At 47.7% G+C, this 21,156-nt stretch overlaps 1 protein-coding gene across 1 annotated transcript in view; it reads right to left on the reverse strand.

Moving 5' to 3' along the window:
• Positions 1-20,769, reverse strand: part of nectin1b (nectin cell adhesion molecule 1b) — a 90,975-nt gene extending 70,206 nt beyond the window's left edge. Inside the window, exon 1 of the mRNA XM_035385626.1 lies at positions 19,704-20,769. Within this exon, the coding sequence (XP_035241517.1) occupies positions 19,704-19,941 (238 nt within the window). The 5' untranslated portion in view covers positions 19,942-20,769. The remainder of the gene's footprint in view (positions 1-19,703) is intronic.
• Positions 20,770-21,156: the final 387 nt, after the last annotated feature.

A 21,156-nucleotide genomic window follows, 5' to 3' on the forward strand; every position in this document is an offset into this window, starting at 1 on the left:
CTCCTCCCATTCTCCCACCTCCTCCCCAGTCTCCTTCCTCCTCCCATTCTCCTTCCTCCTCCCATTCTGCTACCTCCTTTAGCCCATTAGCCCTTCAGCCCGTTAGCTGTTTGGGTCCCGCCAGCAGTCCCAAGGTTCTCCCTGCTGGCACACCCCAAAACTGGAGTCGAGCCTGGAGCATGGCCTCCAACACAGCCTGGCATACCAACACCCCCCCACCCCCCCGTCCCGCGACCCAGACAGCGTGTAAATCAGCCACCCCAAACCTCTTTCTCATTTTCTGCACATTTCTGCGAAGCGTTTATCTGCATCTGGATGCAAGGACTTCCTTTTTTTCTCTTCTTATTGCTGAACTTGGCAACCTACACTAGAGTCGAGTTCTGTGCTGGAGCTATCTTATTTATCTATTTTTTTTGTATGATCCCTGTCTGTTTGGCCATGAAATAATTCTTTTTTTTTTGTTGAGCAATCCAATGTTACATTTTTCACCTTTTTCTTAATCCTCCATGCCTGCGCATCATTCATACAGGGCTCTATAAATGGTATATGATATATTCACGAAAGACCATTCATAATGATCTTCAGTCCACATCGCATGAAGCTACATTTCACAGGAGCAAGTGCCTTTGCAAAACAAACGCTAATGCAGCATGCCCTTGCAGTACGACCCGCACAGAGCCTCTAATCACTGTCTGACTCAGACGCTGGCTCTGCAGAGAACAGTCAGGAAAAAAATCATTTTGTCTGGATTTTTGAAGACTTAAGTTACTGTAATAAAACCCAAGAGCTCACACAACCCAGACGTGTGCCAGACCTGAGGCTGTGCTGGACCGGGGAGGTGTTGTGTGTGTGGTGTGATAGAGTGTGTGTGTGTGTGTGTTTGTGATAGAGAGTGTGTGTGTGTGTGTGTGCACGTGTGCATGTGGTGATAGAGAGTGTTGTGTGTATGCGCGCGTGTGCATGTGTGTGATAGAGTGTGTGTGTGTGTGTGCACGTGTGTGTATGATAGAGAGAGAGTGTGTGTGTGTGTGTGTGCACTGTGTGTGTGATAGAGAGAGAGAGAGTGTGTGTGTGTGTGTGTGTATGCGTGCATGTCTGTGTGATAGAGAAGAGTGTGTGTGTGTGTGGTTTGTGTTGTGTGCATGTGGTGTGTTTTGAGAGAGAGTGTGTGTGTGTGTCTCCACATGTGTGTATAATAACTGAGTGTGGTTAAAGAGGTGCCCTGTGCTGTAATGCAGTTCTGGCCAGAGAAACCACACACAGCCCCCGCTGGCCCCCAAACACTGCAGCCAATCCAGCGACAGCACAGAGCCCCCGCTGCCCCCAAACACTGCAGCCAATCCAGCGACAGCACAGAGCCCCCGCTGTCCCCCAAAACACTGCAGCCAATCCAGCGACAGCACGGAGCCCCCACTGGCCCCCAAAACACTGCAGCCAATCCAACCGCACAGAGAAACACGCTGGCCAACCAACCAAAACACTGCAGCCATCCAGCGACAGCCACGAGAAACACGCCTAACCAAAACAACCCTGCAGCCATCAGCACCACACAGAGAAGCACTCAATGCACGCACACACACACACACACACACGCACACACACACCGGTGCCACAGCAGGTACGGAACCCCGGCCCCGTGCTCAGAACATTCTAGAACACGTGTGGGTGCAGCAGCACAGCGCTCAGACCCTTACAGCCGGGGCAAACACAGAGCGCTGTATGAAAAGGGTCACATGTAAACCTGTCACATGTAAACCTGTCACATGTAAACCTGTGAGCAGAGTACACCTGTGAGCAGAGTACACCTGTGAGCAGAGTAAACCTGTGAGCAGAGTAAACCTGTGAGCAGAGTACACCTGTGAGCAGAGTAAACCTGTCCATGTAAACCTGTGAGCAGAGTAAACCTGTGAGCAGAGTAAACCTGTGAGCAGAGTACACCTGTGAGCAGAGTAAACCTGTGAGCAGAGTAAACCTGCCACATGTAAACCTGTGAGCAGTGTACACCAGCCTCCATAAGGATGCCCCTCAACCGCATGAACGTGTAACCTGATAGCCAGGGAGCAGTCCCCGTGTCACCAGTGGCAACAGCATTCTGATTGGTGGAGAGGAGACTGGGGAGGTGAATGGGGAGTGTGTGTGTGGGGGGGGGGGGGTATAAGGGGCAGGGGAGTGTGCGGTGTGGTTTGATCTCCCCACTGGGATGTATTCCAGAGCGATTTAATGAGAAATTTAACGAGCGTAAACATTGTCGTGTTCAAAAACCACGAACAGCAGGCCCTGACAGAGTGGAAGATGTGTACCCCCCACCTCTCCAATCACCCCCCCCCCCCCCCCCCCCCCCCACCTCTCCAACCACCCCCCCCCCCCCCCACCGCAGGAATGCACCAAAGGTGAGTTTCGATTCCGTCTGAATTTCACAAGTCTTTCTCTCCATTATAGAGGATGTCATAGATCCTCACAGGCCGATACCACCCCCGGCCACCCCCCCCCCCACCACCACCACCACCCCTGAGACGGACACAAAACAGACACCTGCTGCAAGGCTGCCGCCATGTTGAAGGGAAACAATTGCCCCCCCCTCCCCCCACCCCAACCCCCCCACCCCCCCACCCCAAACCGCACCCCCCAGACCCCACCCCACCCACCGCCCCCGCTCGATGCTGGAACCTTTTCCTCTGTGCCAGGACTGAAAGGGACGGGAGTAAGTGAGAGGTCAATAGCGGCTGCGGGATTCCCGCTGTCTCCCGCGCGCTCGATGCGAGCGGCGGGAGACAGCGGGAAAAGAAAGAAAAAGAGAAAAGAAGAAAAAAAGGTGGAAAAAACCGATGGGAGAAAAAAAAAAAAGCCGAACGGAGACAGGGACCAACTCGCTGGGACGGGGGTCTTCTCAAAACACAGACGGCGGGGCTTTAATGTCGCTCTCCTCCTCAGACAGCCCCCCCCCCATCTCCCCCCCCCCCCTCGCGGTGTTCTCAGAATGCTAAGCTCGAGAGCTCCGCGGCGCTGGCTGACATCGCGCCACAGCGCTGATCTGAGCTACCTGGGCTGCTCCAGAATGTTCTCTCAGGGAACAGACGCTGCTGGGAGGCCATGTTATCGCTCTCTCTCGCTCGGTCTACAGACATTTTGAAGGTAAGGAAGTCAAATCAAGAACAAACTCTTTCTCTCTCTCACACGGGCAGTACGAACAGGAGGGTCAGGTAGCAGATAGTCCTGTTCTCCCTTTTTTTCCTGCTCTGCTTTATCTGAGTCAGCCAGGGTTAGTCACCCTTGACGCCATTTTGTGGTTCACGCCGAATACGTGCGTCGTGTTTACTCTCGTTTCGACAGGACGATTTTTCCACTTGCTCCACCTGTTTCCTGCTCCGTACGCGGGTGTATCATGAGAAACCCTCAGGGAGCGGCGTGTGAATGAACTGCTGGGAACAGGGCAGCGGTTTCTTCCGACGAAGACCCATAGGGTGGGAACATTAATCGTCACACGTTTAAACAAACCAATCACCAGTCACGGGAGCATGAGCAAGCCTGCGTGTGTCTGCATTGTCCATTTGCCAAAATGACATTCTGGATATTCGTATCTGTGCTTACTATATGGAGTGGTTCACTCTGCACTCGGGGGGAGATGGTTTTTGGGGGAGTTCTCCCCCTCTCGGGTCCCTTTCGGATCAAAGCTGTTTGGCCAAACCCAAGGCCCAAATACATGCCAGGAGGAAACACTCCGAGAAGGCTAACGTCTTAACAGGACGTAGCCACTCCCCTTTCCCATCACTCCGCGTAAGAAATTAGCGTTGACCGTCTGAGTGTGTAATGCTGTATTAAATTCATATCATTAGCACAAAAAAAAAGCCTCATTAAACCAAGGAAACAGCAGCTCGGGGACAGCAAAGACACACAGCACAGAGGCTGCTGACTACAGCGAATACAAACTGAGGACCAGCAAGGCTGCAAGGCTCATTTTAGCAACGAGACAAGCACCACTGGCAAACCATATCAAAGAAAGAGCAAAAAATACCCTATGTGGCCAAATGTATGTGGACACCTGACATCCAACATCTCATCCAAAATTACGGGCATTAACATGGAGATGGTCCACCCTTGTCTGCAGCTATAACAACCTCCACTCTTCTGGGAAGGCTTTATACCAGATGGCTTTATACTAGACTTATACTACAGTATTGCTGCATTAGCTTCCATTCAGCCAGAAGAGCATTAGTGAGGTTGGGCACTGACTGGGCGGTTATGGCTGGCTCGCAGTTGGCTTTCCAATTGATCCCAGAGGTGTTGGATGGGGCTGAGGTCAGGGCTCTGTGTAGGCCAGTCAAATTCTTCCACAACGTTCTCAACAATACCATTTCTATATGGACCTCGCTGTGTGCCCGGGGGCATTGTCATGCTGAAACAGGAAAGGGCCTTCCCCCCAAACTATTGCCACAAAGTTGGAAGCACAGAATCGTCTAGAATGTCCACTGCATTAATATTTTCCTTCACTGGAACTAAGGGGCCTAGCCCAAACCACCAAACCATGAAAAACAGCCCCACGCCAAGGGGTGTCCAGATACAGAGCTGTGTGCTTGAGAGATTTTCTCATGAGTTCTGAACACAGACGGAACTGTCCTTTCCTGGAGTCTGTAGCGACGGCACCACACAGCGGGCCCTATTTTTTGCGGTTCTAAGGCGAAACAGTCAAACGCAAGTGAGGCGCAGGCGAATTTGGGCTTGCACAACAACTCCATTCCGGTAATTTTGTGACTCCGGGCGTTAGCAAAAACTGAGGCGCGTTCGCAAGTGGAGCTGGACAGGAAAGAATGAATCACCTGTGGGTGTTGTGGGGGTTCGGGGGAGGGGGGAGGGGGGAGGTCATTACGTCCAATCGAATCGCTCCCTTTCTCTCCCTTTAAAAAGCAGCGCGTTAGCGCCACAGCCACCCGCTAATTTCGCCGCGGTCGCTGGAGCGAGCTCCTTTATGAGCGGCTCTGTCGAGAGCGATCTTCTCGGGAGGGAACCGACGTCCTCGTCCAGAAGGTACCGAGTAGCTCCGCTTCTACGGGCCCACAAACAAGCCTCCTCGGGCACATGCTGTTAAAATGGCCGAGGAGGAGGAGGAGGGGGAGGGGGATGAGGGGGAGGGGGAGGGCAATCTGTGTTTCTGCCTCCTCATCTGTTCCTCTGAGAACCACAACCCAGCGAAGCGAGGCTTTCTGCAGAAGACACGGCATCACCGTGAACCGCGTAAAAGCAGGAAACTTCTGCACCAACAGCAGAGCACTTTAGCTACTCTGGCTCAGGCTCCTGTGTTCGACATTCAATGCCAAAGAACAGCATTTAATTTCCTTCTTTTATGCCAGATAAATAAATATGTCTTTTCTGCCTGTCTGTCCGTCTATCTGTCTCATTGTCTGTCTGTCTGTCTCTCTGTCTGTCTGTCTCACTGCCCTTCTGTCTGTCTGTCCGTCTATCTGTCTCACTGTCTGTCTGTCTGTCTCTCTGTCTGTCTGTTTGTCTCACTGCCCTTCTGTCTGTCTGTCCTTCTATCTGTCTCACTGTCTGTCTGTCTTTGCGCTTGCATCCTCATTGACCTCGGCAACGAAACGTTTTACCAACAAATGAATCCTCTACAGAGCTGTGTAGAAATTCATAGAGATTTCTTATGGAGATTTATGGAGATTCATAGATATCCGTCCTGCAGATGAGTTTAATGAGCGGTAATCTGTATTTGCAGATAATACTCCCTGGAGAGGCTGCGTGTTATTCTGTGTCTGGTGCTCAAGTTCAGCGGCAGCATAAATCTCAACACAGCGTGCAAGTCTGATGTCCCAGTCAAGAGTGAGCATTTTATTTATGCTTGAGAAAGAAAGAACAAAACTAAAAATATATATATGGTGTATACATTGTCTGCATACTGATGCAACATTAGGAATAAACATGCTTTTACCTATTGGAAAAAAAAAAAAAACAGAACTGAGACATGAATGTCCGCTACAGAATGTGACTTCACCCAATAAGAGAGTGATTAGTTCCTTTAGCTGGAGCCCTCGGCCTTTAGCACTATGGGCTAATCGTAGCACGGTGTGCTAATCGTGCTGCTCGTAGCACTATGGGCTAATCGTGCTGCTCGTAGCACGGTGTGCTAATCGTGCTGCTCGTAGCACGGTGTGCTAATCGTGCTGCTCGTAGCACGGTGGGCTAATCGTGCTGCTCGTAGCACGATGGGCTAATCGTGCTGCTCGTAGCACGCCGTGCTAATCGTGCTGCTCGTAGCACGGCGTGCTAATCGTGCTGCTCGTAGCACGATGGGCTAATCGTGCTGCTCGTAGCACGCCGTGCTAATCGTGCTGCTCGTAGCACGGCGTGCTAATCGTGCTGCTCGTAGCATGCAAGCTAATCGTGCTGCTCGTAGCACGGTGTGCTAATCGTGCTGCTCGTAGCACGATGGGCTAATCGTGCTGCTCGTAGCACGCCGTGCTAATCGTGCTGCTCGTAGCACGCCGTGCTAATCGTGCTGCTCGTAGCACGATGGGCTAATCGTGCTGCTCGTAGCATGAGGGGCTAATCGTGCTGCTCGTAGTACGCCGTGCTAATCGTGCTGCTCGTAGCACGGCGTGCTAATCGTGCTGCTCCTAGCACGATGGGCTAATCGTGCTGCTCGTAGCATGAGGGGCTAATCGTGCTGCTCGTAGCACGGGGCGATGAGTCAGGGTTCTAACCTCATAGCAGACCCATGTAGCCCGCTACGTTTGCGTGACTGCAATCTATGTGACCGCCCATCCGTCCGGTGGGGTAGTTCTGTCCTTCGGTCCATCTCTAAAAAACTGCCGTCCGAGGGCTCGTCGCCCCAAGCCGCGCTTGGGAGTGGACACGGCGTAACTCCCGCCAATAACGCCAACTGCCAGCCGCCAATTACCGGCAGCGAATCCGCACCTCCACCCCTAACCACCGCCTCAGAGCCGGGGTCGCCAGGTCTGCCTCTGGAAGTGGCCCCTTCTTTAGCGCTCATTAGGAGCTGAACGGTGGGAGGAGGAAACTGACATTCTGTGCCCGTGTAAAAGCATTCATCTACACGTACGCCAGCACTGACAACAGTCACGTCGAGAAATCCATCAAAGTTGTCGCCGCAGTCGCAATATATTAACAGCAAACCCCACCTCCCCCACCTCCCATCGCCTCACCCCCTCCTCCCCACCGCCCATATCCCCCCCCCCCCCCCCCCGCCCATTAGCCGGCTCTTCAGCAGACCAGTAATCACACGGCACAGTGGCCTTTGCAGAAAAAGCAGGCCGGCTGTCTGCTGTAATTTGACATGTTGAGGATGGGGGGGGGGGGGTGCTAGAGTCATCAGATATGCGTTATTACAGGTCCACAGGGAGCTTAAAAGCGTGTGTTTGTGTGTGTGTGTGTGAGTGTGTGCGTGTGTGTGTGTGCGTGTATATGTGTGTATGTGTGTGTGTGTGTCACTGAATGGCTTTACTTGACATCACTGGTTGAGTTTTCTCTGGGGGGGGGGGGTTGTGAAATACTAGAAAAAGAAGTGAGAATGCTTGCACTCTCTTTCTCTCAGTATGGATCTATCTATCCATCTCTATCTATCTATGACATACAAACATCTCCATCCTCTATTACACACACACTCTCTCATTCCGTTGCACAAGCCCCCTCCCTCCCTCCCACCTCTCTCTCTCCCCCCCCTCCCCCCTTCCCTCTCCGCCCCCACCTCTCTCTCCCCCCTCCGCCCCACCCCTCTCTCTCTCTCCCCCATCCCCCCTCTCTCTCTCTCCCCCTCATCACCCCCTCTCTCCCTCTCCCTCCCCCCCCCCCTCCCTCTCTCCCTCCCCTCCCTCCCCACACCCCCCCCCCCCCCTCCCTCTCAGACAGGACTACAGGGCTTAAGCACTTAATCTGTGAGTGCGGGGCAGAATGGCTAAATCAGATTAATAGTGAATGAGTGCAGCGGTGGCCAGATTGGATTCACTTTATTGATTTCCTGCTCCTCCTTGCCTCAGCAGTTCTGGGGGCCCGAGAGCAACCGGGCCTGCGGGGGCCACACCGCTGTAAAACTGGGGCTGTAATTCACTGATAAGCCCTGGATCCTGTACCCCCCCCAATTCACACGCCCAGAGAAGGGGGGGAGAGAGAGAGAGAGAGAGAGAGAGAGGGAGTGAGAAGGGCAAGACAGACAGTGAGAGCAACAGAGTGGCTGAGAGACAGAGAGAGCGAGCGAGAGATAAGAAGGAAAGCACTACCCTCTCCTGGTGCCCCCCCCCTCCTGCCCCCCAATAATCACCCCAAAATAAAGACAACTGTCAGAACCTGCATGCGCACCTCACCCCAACCCCACCACCGGCAACGGAAAGCGACAGAGTTCTAGAACACGGATTTAGAATTCTGAAGAAAAAAAAACAACATTCCAAATAACCTACTCCTCGAAGGGTTAATGATGCTTAAACTCACAGTGATTAAAAACCCTCACAAGAGGAGGTGGTGAGGTGATTCGGTCCAGAGACAATGGAGGACATTATTCTGTGTTACACACTGTTTACCTGCCGTCCATGCCAGTGAACCCTGCCAGTCGCCACCGCGCGTGTGTCATTAGGGTTAAACTGTGCTCCTTTAATGCACTTCAGTAGGGCCACCGTGAGAGAGCGACGCTTTAACAAATGTCAGTGACATTTAAATGGGGGTTCAGGCTATGAATGGCCCAGTAATTATGCTGTAATTTAGGTAAGCATCTCCTTTAAAGCTTGTCTGAAATCACTGATGAGCTCTCTCTCTCTCATTCTGTTCACACACACACACACACACACACACACACACACACAGACACACAGACACACACACACAGGACAAGCATGTACGCGCACACACACACACACATACGTGCACACACACACACAGGACAAGCATGCACGCACACACACACACGCACACACACACACACACACCTCCACGTGGGGTAAACACACTCACCAGGGGAGCAGGATCAAGCTCTCATTTGCATGTACAGTCCTCTCATTCAGACTAATCCTGTCTCCCTACAACAGCCTCACCAGCACAGTCACACAAAGGGGAGACACAGATACAAGCACACAGCACTGCATGCAATGAGTTACACTATGGAGAGAGTACACACACGTGTGCGCACGCACGCACACACACACACGCGCGTACGCACACGCACACACACACGCGTGCGCACACGCACGCACACGCACACACACACACACAATACCTTACTGCATGTACACACATGCACATGCATGCAAGCAAGCAAGCACACAAACATACACATGCATGCATGCACGCACACTCCTGTACAAGACACATGCATAAGCACACGCACACACATACATAACCACATGCAAACACATACATAAGCGCACACACACACACGCACTGTCGTGCATTTCAGCCCCACGGCTAATCTGCTGGAAAGGTCTGTGATTCTTATCACAATCAGCAGATGCCAGTGTCCGCTCCTCTGACCCTCTGGATTCACACCTGCTGCCCTTTGCCACTTTCACCCCCCCCCCCCCCCCCCCCCCCCACACACACACCCACACACACCCCCAAATGGTGTCAAACGGTCGTTTGTTTTTGTTTTCTTAGCCCTCTGTGGTCACTTGGAGAGCTAAACAACCAGGATTTGAACTGATGTCAAAAAACCTAGGGTAGAATCCAGATGGTAAACTACTGCCAATTAATTACAACCAGAGAGAGAGAGAGTGACAGAGAGAGAGAGAGAGACAGAGACAGAGAGAGAGAGAAAGATAGGTATTAGCCTTCATCTCTGCTTTTAGCAAGCTACCTGTCTGTGTTGTATGCAACTAAAACTTGTTTTAAAAAATAACAAATTTGTCTCTATATCCATCAATTACGTTTGCAGGTACGTTTTTTGGTCTTGCATTTCTTACAAATGAACGCGTGTCAGTCTAAGACACGATACACCAGCTTTTTTCCCCCCTCATTCGAAAGTCAAGACGAAAGTCGCTCACAGTTCACTGGCCAGACTTGCGTGGTAAATAATGCACAACAGAAACCTCCTCCAGACGATCCGTTATAGTCCCCACTCGCCTTAGTGCACAACTTTCAATTTCCACACTCCCACAATTTCCAATAAAACTGGCCAAGTGCTCATACGCTGAAGCAACAGACAAGGGAGATACCGTCAGTGCGTCTTATATGATATGATGACAAGGTTCTCATCCAGAACTGGATAAGGTCAACAATATTTTGTCTCCTTAGACCTTTCAGGAAGAGCTCCGTACTTGCACTCCGTCAATGAAGCCGGCAACTAAAGAAGTTTAATGCTATCCTCCTAATAACTACCTTGGGGTTGTATTGATTTTTCTTGTGTACTTAACGTTCAGGCTATTGCAGATAGCCCATTAGTTAGAGTCTTGTCCTAACAGTGATTCATGATGCAATTTTCCCTTCTTGCAATTTGTAATCTTTTGTAACCTGAAAGAAAATTGAATGAAGAATCCTAAATCGGGGAAACTATGAGATTATGTTAACGTTTTACCGTGTTTTTTTTTTTTTGGCTTTCTATTTAAACCACTGGTACAGGACACAGTGTATGTCACAAGAAGAATGGATTACCACGTTGCACAATCTATTCAATTCAAACAATAGACGGGGAGGGTAAGAGGGTAAGAGTCTGACAGACAATAATGTGAGCTTGCATGTAAAACTTGGATTACATTTTGAGCTTTGCACGAGTTTCATTTCAAGATAATTGCATTTTCATGACTGATGCTCATCTATCACGTCGAGTTAATTTCCCGAATGGTTAATCCAACTAAGGTTGGGGGGGTGCGGGTGTGCGGGGGGGGGGGGGGGGGCAATCTTCTTACCCTGTCAGAGGAGCTGCAATCAAGGCGATTATAAACACGCCCCCCTTGCACCTCCGAGTGACAGAATCACAGATACGAGCCACAAGCTAGCACCTGGGCCTGAACGCAGTTCCCACGCAATTAATGAAAGTGAACACAATGCAGAATTCCCAAACTGAACAAAATGAAGAATTCCCTGCAGAATTCCCAAGCTTAACACAATACTTTATTTTTTAAAAACCCGGATCTTTATTAAGAAGAGGCGTCTGAAAATCCCGGGATACGCGCACCGGATGCGTACCTCACAAAAACGTCACAAAAAACTCTATTTTTTTCCTTAGAAAGAGATGTGTGAATTTACCTCCAGGATAGAGTTTACTAGAATGAATCCACAACGATGCCAAGTCAATAGCCCTTAGCAACAGCAGCATGGAAACCGGTCACATTTTCAGTTCTCTGGGTCTATTTTCAGGGCACCACCAAAAATTCCTTCAATAATAACCAAGTTAATATTCCATTAAGGATAAACTAATTAACCCCACGCGCCCCCTCAGGCTAGCCAAAGTCGCTAGCTGATATGGATAGATCCGTGAAATGCACGACTAGGCCCAACGCATACAGCTTTTGGCTCCACTTCCAAATTAAGCGAATACATTTTAATTAAGATGACAGAGCAATTAGCAGACAGATGGCAAGCTTCCTGTCTTCAAACTGGAAGACGGCGCGTAGACATGGAAACGTCAACACTAAACTAAACAGCTGCGTGTTCCGGATATGCAGAGCCTGTCACGTATGAGCGGGATTTTCCCGCTTTTGGGAATGGAAAAGCCAAGGGCAGTTGTCATCGTTGGAAAAGGACAGAAACACTTGCCAGCCCGGAATTCCATCAATCTTCATAAAGGCAGCCAGGTCGAGTCTCGGAACACACGGACCAGGAACGCAAAAGGAAAATCCATCAGCGCCTCTCGTTAACATTTACCCAGAGCGTTTTCTGTAACTGCTAAAACTTTTGGCCAAATGTGGTAAAGAGCAGGTTGCTGAATCAGCCCATTTTTTTTTACAGCGCAGTTCTGGGTTTCTGGTTTACCCCCCTGTTTCAGATAAAAAACCTTTTTTATAAACACGTGCGGCAAGCTTGCGTACAAAGAAATTCACAAACGCAAGCGGAGTTAAAAACAAAGCGGCGACAAGCGAGCGGTTTAGCGAGGCATTGATTTACAAAGCATGAAACCGGTTTACAAACAAAGTCAGCTACGCAATTAAAGTGATTAAACTGGAACAGCGTTTGTGCCGTTTGTTAACATGTCAGATCTGAGGTTTACAAAAAAAAAAAAACCAACATAACAATGTGTTCCTTTGACAGACTCCGGTGTCTTCGGGGTGGGAAAAGCGTACCGAATCGTACAAGTGGGGGTAAAAAGAGGTGAAGCCGCCACCCGTTGAAAAGCCTGTTTGTAACAGATCTACAGAAATCAATGGAAACAAGCCCTTCGCACCTCCCTCGGGCGCCATGACAACAACGGATGGTTAAACCGCGTAAATGTGAGCTCTTTGTTTTGCAAAACTTTTTTTTTCTTCTTTTCTTTAAATTTGCCACAGCAAATGCTTTAGCCCAAACGTGGGAAAAGTGTGTGTTTTGTATTTTTCCCTAAGATAATTAAATTAATAGTTTAAATTATTAATAATAAGTAATTTAAACAATAAATAAATAAATGAAATTCAAGAAATGAGACTCAAATTTCGTGAGCAGGAATACGGTTTCACAGAAATGTGGTTTTCTGTGTCACCAGCATACGGCTATGAGTCACAATGCAGCCAAAAATGCCTTTGAGCAGCTTTAAATGGGGGGGGGGGGTGGGGGGGGTGGGGGGGGGGGGGGGGGGTGGGATAAGGACTACCGGAGGAGCATTAGAAACATTAGAATGCGTGGAGACATGGAGACATCGTGTTTGGCTTTGCTCTGCTGTCCTCAAGGCTAAAGCACATACATACTCCATACCTGAAGGGCTTTAGGGAAACTCAGGTGAGTATCTCAGGTGCGTATCTTCCCCCACACCATTAATTACCACCTGACACACAGCCCTTTCACAAAAAAAAAAAAAAAAAACAGCCATTGTTCACCGTCGCCCCCCTAAACCAAATTTCACTGGAAATAACCGCTCCCTTACGTTCTGCTCGCGACTGTCACTTTACAGTACCTCCCTTAAGTAGAAACGGCCACATATTACCATCACACCACTTTTTATTCGTTTCGTTCTGTTCGTTTTGTTAGTAACACCAGTTCTGTAAGTTCATCAGAACCAGCTTCGTGTTCAGACAACAAGCTCCTTTATTCTCAAAATGTTTTTTTTTTTTAAACAATTGTTTAGGTAGGAAATTATGATCAATAATAGATACGCAGTGTAAATTGTGTGGGAACATCAAAGAGGACATCTGGAGGACCACCCTTTCACCTCGGGCTGAATGAATAGAGCCACCCTTTGTATTGACAAGCATGTTTTTTTTTTTTTTTAATGATAAAATGTCTTACCGTAGAGCATCAAAGCCAAGATTTGATTCAAGTCACGACTCGTTAAGAGTTTAGATCCGCTGAACATTTCTTTAGACTCATCATTCACCTGCTTTATAATCTATGTCGCTCAGGTATAGATAGATATGCACCTTTTGTACGTCGCGTTGGATAAAAGCGTCTGCCAAATAAATGTACTGTAATCTAAGATATATGCGCAACACGCATCACTTCACTGTGTTCAGGAATCACTGGCTTATAACAGTGTAATTACAACTTAAGAACGCAAAAAGCAGGGACAGAAACTGCACGATATATGCAAATAAATGTGTTATTAACAGTGACCCACAAAATAAACCTCAAAGCTCAATGGTGAAGTGTGTGCGTGCACACACACACACACACACACACAAACTCGACACACACACACATGCTCAAATGCACACACACACACACACTCATATTTTATTCTGAATTGTGTCTCAGATGATTTTCGCGATCCTCTGACCATTTCGGTAGTGAACGTGTGTCCCGAGGTGCGTGAGACTGAATAAATTTGGTGCCCCGCTAATCCCAGTCATCTCACTCGCCGAAGGGGATCGCCTCGGAACAGATCAGACAAGGCCGCGTGATCAAAGCTGAGCATCGGACTAAAAAACGGGTCACATGGTACAGGAAGCGCCGCATCACCAGGCCCGTCACTCAGAACCCTCTCCCAGGGACTCGTCCGGGCCCGGAGAAGGCAAGAGCCCAGCTTTTCGGCTTTTCACTCGACCCCCTAAACTCCTCCAGCCAATCTGAGAAAGATCTTGCCGTTCTTTTTTTTTTTTTTTTTTTTCCGAATTTCAGTCTGACGTCAACCCAGACCAGCTCAAACAGCCTGAGGTCAAGCAAGAGCGCGCACGTTCAAATTCCCCCGGGATCCTGGCACCCGGAGAGACGCAAACAGCAAAGAGTCGGTAATAATTGTGATTTCTCAATGCTGATGAACACCAGTGGGCCAATGGGACACTTTGTGCCATAACCATGAAAACCAATCCAATATGCCAATGGGTGACAGTGACTACTTTGCCTAGTGGAAAAACAGTTAGTCAAACTCTTTCTCAAATTCTCCAACCTCATATGTACCCAACCCTCTCTCATTTGCATGTTATATTTTTGTTCGGCACAAAATGTACGATAAAAAAAACTCAATTTTATGGCTCCATAAACTGTTATAGACATAGACAGAGAAGTAATAACACTCCCTAATATGAATCCCTGGCGGACTTCAGAAATTTGATGCAGCTGTTTACTGTCAAACCCCATTCTGCACGTGAACAGACAACAAGAGAAGCCCTTTCTTCTTTGTTACCTTGATGTTATCAGTGAGAGCGAGGCAGCTTTGTTTAACAGCATTGATTACGCCATTGTTTTCTCTGGAATGTCCGTTCTGATTATGCAAACCTGGCGGTTGCCTCTCCTGGTCCCGGGGATCCACCATTCGGGGGGGATTTAGAGTTGCCTCTCAATTAGCAGCCGACTGACACCTGGGGGCAAAGGTCACTCATCTATTCATCCAATCAATAGCTCGCCTTTTTTAAAATTAAGATCTCAGCTAAGATCTCCCTAATGGTCAGCGGTGCAGGGCCTTTCCTACAAGGAGGAGTACTTTGCAGTGCACCAAAGCAAAATCTTTGCGAGCACCAAGGAGGAAAAGCAGAAAAAAATAAAACCGGAAATAATTCAGTGAGAAGGATGTGGGATGACTGCTAGTGCTAGTCCGATGAGGGGACGCACCAAAGACTCGTTTCAAATATAGATGCTGTAAAGTGTCGAAACATTCCTGCGGATCCACACAGTAAAATGTCCGGTGTTAATCCAGCTCCAACAGTGTTGATTCAGCTCCAACAGTGTTAATCCAGCTCCAGCAGTGTTGATTCAACTCCAGCAGTGTTGATTCCACTCTTTAACAGATAACGTTTGGTCCCACTCTGGAATGCGGGGCCAAATCTTATCTGCTAAGAGCTGAATTAACACATTAAGACATTTTACTGTGCGTGAGAATTTTCAAAGAAACAACCAAAAAAAAAAGTCACTTAGGAAGAATAGCGTGGTTCTTAATATAGCTGCACATACAGTAGACATGGGTAGTATGTGTTGAGTAACGGTGTGATTTTGACTCTTTCCGAGGGGTGCGGACACTTCACAAAAGCCAAATATACTGTCCACTGCGAGGCAAAAGAAGAAAGCGTGCCTATGCTGGCATGTTTGAAACCATAACCGAATTTAACCGCAATCAATTATCTTAATGCATTAATTACTTTAGGCCAAAGAGACAACACCCTAGGATTAATCCATGAATCAACTTCCCTTCCTCCCTTTCTTCCCTCTCAGAAATACAACCTCCAGTACCTATAATAACGAATATAATATAATATAATGTAATAATAATCTCTATGGCAGCCGTATGCTTCAGACTACACTTTTCTGAAGTCATTCCTAATTAACGGGAGGGAAATATCTCTTAATTACCCATTTCCATGGTCTGCTCAGTCGTTAGCTGCGATGAGCTGCACTGCGATGGTGACTATAGGGAGACTGTGTGTACGGGTGGGGCAGGAGCGTTCCCCCCCCCCCCCCCCCCCCCCCCCCCCCCCGGGGTAACTGTGCCATTCATTTCACAGTGAAACACATTCATTATTCACTAGCTGTAAGGCCCTACGCACTTCACTATGCAGCTTATATGTTTTATATATATGTACGCGTGGTGTGTGTGTGTGTGGGGTTGGGGGGGGTGGAGGGGGTGGCTGTGTGTGTGTATGTGTGTGTGTGTGAGGGGGGGAAGGGGGTGGATCTGTATGCGTGTGCCCACATTGCAGATGTTCCCAAAGCCTCGCTTTTCCAGCCGAGCGTAACTAGGCCAGCGTTTTACAAACACGGGAGAGCCAGAGTCTGAATGGAATCGTGGGAGACGGGCAGCCAATCGGAGTTGAGCACACGCGGGGCTGAGACAGGACTCTTTCTGCACTGAAGGGCTGGGGTGATGTGAGCCATCGCTGCAGTGACCAGTCGCCGCGCCTGGACTCTCCATGTTAAACGTCAGGGAGAAGAAAAAAAAGGACAGTTTGCGACCGGCTCTTTTAAGGGAATTGCTAAAAAAACAAAATATGAAATATCGTTTTCACATAAAACATGGCTCAGTTCCAAGCTGGAGAATATGAGTACATGTACGCACCTCTTCTTATGTCTTGTGATATATCATTAGAAAGCCGTACCATATATTTTTTAACTCTTTTTTTTTTTTAAACATCGATACATGGCACTGATATTGGAGACGGAGTTGAAATATTGCAGCTTAGATCTGCCATTTTGTATCAATAAATGCTATAAATAATTAATTTACTTCATTTTGAATTCAAATGATGAAATAATGTTGCTTCAAAGCCACTAGGCAAGACAAACTAGGTCACTGCACTGGGCAGCTGAGCACGCATACACTCTCTCTCTCTTTCACACACCCACACACACACAGCACATCAGTAACACCTAAGGAGGATTTAACCCCGCCCATCAACTGTTTTTAGTGTCAATATCCTAAAAAGGTGTGTGTGTGTGTGTGCGTGCGTTTTTAACGGAATGTGCCAGGCATTTAAACCAGTTCACACAAGCGCATCCATTTAAATAGCCTTGAGTCAATACCTAAAGATTTAATTCAATGTTGGACGGACCGCGCGTGCAGATAAAATCATGCCGAATAACTGCGGGGGGGAAAAAGCGGTAAACTAAAGTAAACACGGAGACCAGCTAAACCGCACGATTTCAGCTATTCGTGTCCAGTGACCTTCACCTCAGTCGCAATCCCGTTTATCCCACTCCAGCTGTTTTCTGAGCCGACCGATTTCATCAGCATCAACAACGGTACGATTCACGCGGGGAAGAACCATGGTCCACTCAGAGAGAAAGGGGGGGCGGGGGTCTCACTCATCTGTGGGTCGTTTTCCGACGACACGTGTCTAAAGCTATGTTTATTCATTAAAATATGCGTTTTATATTTATACAGCGAGCGTATTTATTCAACAATATAACTTTTGATCATCATTCGATAAGTTGGTGCAAGCAGCATGACAACAGGCGTAATCGTGGTAAAGACACCCGGATTTACTCATCAAGAGGCAATCGCAGTAATAAAATTAATATGCACGTTTAACAACATAAGCCTACGCCATCGGGGGAAATATATAGCAGCGTGTCAGTTTAACCAGGAGAATAGCCTGCGCAGACGTCGGTAGCATGGCCATTTGTAATCACTAAAAACCCCACAGCAGCTAAAAATGGCTGGAGTCCAAGATCGAGGAAGGGCTATCTCTCACGCATCGACAGCAGAGTGCCTTGGTCGTTACCGAAGTGCATTTGTAACAAGAAGATCGAAGGTTCCCCCTCGTGGGACACGCCGACGCGTGCCCTTGACCAATCCATATAGCCCACAGCCAAATTCAGTGCCGCTCGCGCAAATTGATAACACGCAAAATGAAAGTCGTCCTGGGCAGGTGCGCGTGCCAAACGGCTAAATAAGTAATGTAAATGTAAATTGTTAACGGAACTCGGCCTTTCATCCGAGCCACCTAACAACTAGCTCTCTCGTTCTCACACTGTGTCATTTGTCAGCGAGTGGGAGCCTTAAGTTTTAAGAAAAGCATTACTTTAATGCAATTTCACTGACATCAACATTAGTCTTTCATGAAAATGAGATTGATTCGACTTCAGTTCAGCGGGTCCATTTTAAATCTAATCTGCAATATCGCGGGTTTCCGCGGATCCACTATGCCAGTCAACAGCACCTTTGAGCTGGTGACCCTTAATTAAAATGTGCGGCGTTATCATGTCTGACAAATGACTGCCTCTCTCTTGCCGTGGGTATAACAGACAACAACTCTTTGTCCTTTGTATTTCGGCCCGATTCATTTTAGAAAGTGAATATTTTACTCGGCTGCAACAAATGAGTACGAGGGCTATATGAATGTGTTCTGGAAACCAGGGTTTTGAAAGTTTAGGTTGGCAGGGCGCCTTGGATCTGACTGTTAACATTCCAATGCTGTCCTATTCTACGCAGCAGTACAGACAGTTCGGTTTCAACCATTCCTTTTGGAAGAAGAGAGAGAAAGAAAATTGCAACAAGAAAATGAAAATTTTTCGACGGGAGCCTAAGTTTGTCATCTTTGGCTCGCTATGCCAAACTGTCAGCATCCACTGCGTTTTCTCCTCCGAAAACATACACATACGGGGGCAAATTTATAGGCGAATGCATACCCCAAATAAAATACATTCTTACGAAAATCAGACATGGCAAGTTAGCAACATATGTAGGCTAAAACAAAACAAAACAACCAAAAAAAAAAAAAAAAAACTTTTTAAAAAAGTGTCACATTCGGCTCTGAGAACGCACATATAACGTAAAACATTATTAAAATAGACACGTAGGCGGCCCTTGATAGTGATGTGACGTGATAGATGTGTCAGTTGTCATCTCAACATCGGACTCAGTAGCAAACCATCAGACCAAATAAACGCGTGATGCGCATTCGTAAAATACCTGCACTACATTTAAATGAAACATTTAATCAATCCGGCCAAAGGAATTTAGTGTTGTTACGCCCATTTAATTTAGGCTATAGCAAAATGTGTAAGAAAAAAAAATGCTATTTTAAAAAAGGGCTATATTATTTCTGTCGCTTATCCACGTATATTCCGCCAATTATACAAATTCAGCTCAGGGATATCGTGGCATCCCAACTCAAACGTTAATTCGCGAGGTCGTTCCAGGTGTGTCCCGTTCTCCATACGGGGGGAACGTACGCAGTCAATAAGCGTTCGCCTAAGAGCACCGGGCGATAATAATGCGTGGCGATGCGTTGGCACGATCTCTTGTCGTGGGGCACAAGCTCACCAGGGGAAAAATCCACTACGACCACTCCTCACTGCAAATCCCCGCTGCCACATTTGATGTATAATAATCTAAGTTTTCATCACTATCGCCATCTTCCTGTGTCCTCTGTTATTTCACTTCTGTGTCCAATGAAGAAGTTAGAATATTACACTAAAAACGTCTAGATGTTCTGACCGATAATTTTCAGATCATTGCCAACCGCAAACACGAATGTTTAAAACACCGGTGAATTGATTATCAACCATTAAACTAAGAAATGATAATACAATAAGAAACGCGAAATAAACACCGTTGTTTGAAATAAAAATGGAAAATGTTGTTTGAAATGTATAGGCTACGTTACATTACTTCCACTTTTGAAACAAGACCAGTATTAAACAGTTACTTCAATGAAGGCATTTGTCAACTGCAAACAGTTAAAAATGGCGTGGATGTGTCTTACCTGGTACGTTGACGGCCACCAGGAATATCCAAAAACTCGTGAACATCGCCATGGCCGCACCGATAAGCCTTTCCCCAAATATCCCGACTTTCTTTAAACCCCGAGAGTGATCTGATGACTTCAATCGAGACGATTTCGGCCAGGCATGCAACTTCAGCACAAGGATGTAGCCCAAATTCCCGTCCGACGTGTTGGGATAAGCAGGAACACTGCCGAGATGGGAGTTGATAATACGCATTCAAAACACCGAGAGGTTTTGAAAGGTAGTGACGCTAGCTCTCTCTCGCGGGGTATGTCTAATTGTTTCAGCCCAGTTATCCCCGTGCACGCAGACTCCCGAGGATGTGCGCTCCGCAAAAACCGCAATGAATGAGTTTATAACGAGATATTTCCTTTGGTTTGCTGCAACGGAAAGCTCGGGCAAGTCCCCACGAGACGTACGACGAGCACGAGCCTACTTTGTATGCTGCGCGGCGACTGAATCATACAGCACGAGGACTTGCAGATTGGGATGAAAAAGGAACGTTTGAAAAACGTCTGTTAAAGTTCAGAAATGCATGCTTTTTCAGGATAATATGAATTTATACAATCCAAAATATCCCGAATTTGACCACCGGCGCGGTGCATGCGTATCTCTTTCGCCCCTCTCTCTTTCTGGAATTGAGGAGAGAGGTTGCACGGCATTCGATGTTTCAGTGACAAGTTCCAAAACCGCACCGTCCGTTCCTTGAAATTGCCTGCTTTGAAAATATGCGAAATGGATAAAAGTGCATCTGCTTTCTGAGCAAACGACTAAAGCAAAGCACTTTAAATTGATTTTCAAAGCAACTGGATGTTGGAAGTTTTTTTTTTTTTTAAAAGCAGGTCTGTCTCGCTGTAAGGGTATCTTGGATTGCGTCGCAGGCTTGATGCAGTCCGTAGGACAGTACCGCTTCCTTTCGCTTCTTACGGCGAAATGACGCTTTCGCACTCCAAGTACACAAGTTAGTTTTCCCCAGATACAGTCCCGTACTACATAGACTTCCTCGCTGCAGCGGTTCCACCAGTAATGCTATACGATAGAACTGACAAGCGCCGAGGAAGGATTGGAATCACGTGACGTGAGATAAGGCGGGGCCTGTACTGTCATGCAAAACAGGTAGGAGGCCTTCACGCGCTCGAAAATGATGAAAAGTTTACATTGAGGAGAAGGGGGTATTTAAAGCGGCAGATCCACACCACTACAATCGGATTCTCCATAACCTCCGGTGTGTTTTCGTGTTTGTTGTTTTGCTGCGATTTACAAATGCCAAATTCCATGGCACAGACTCGGCAAGAAAACAAATGTAAGCGTGATACACAGAAAGCATAGGAGGTCACCACAGAACACGCATTGCGTACTCCTGCACATTTTCTTTGACACAATACACATTATGAGCTTTCTGTAAAGGAAGGGCCTGATGTTTTAACTCTT

This window comes from Anguilla anguilla, chromosome 12 (genome assembly GCF_013347855.1).
Source record: "Anguilla anguilla isolate fAngAng1 chromosome 12, fAngAng1.pri, whole genome shotgun sequence".
NCBI classification, from domain to species: Eukaryota; Metazoa; Chordata; class Actinopteri; order Anguilliformes; family Anguillidae; genus Anguilla; species Anguilla anguilla.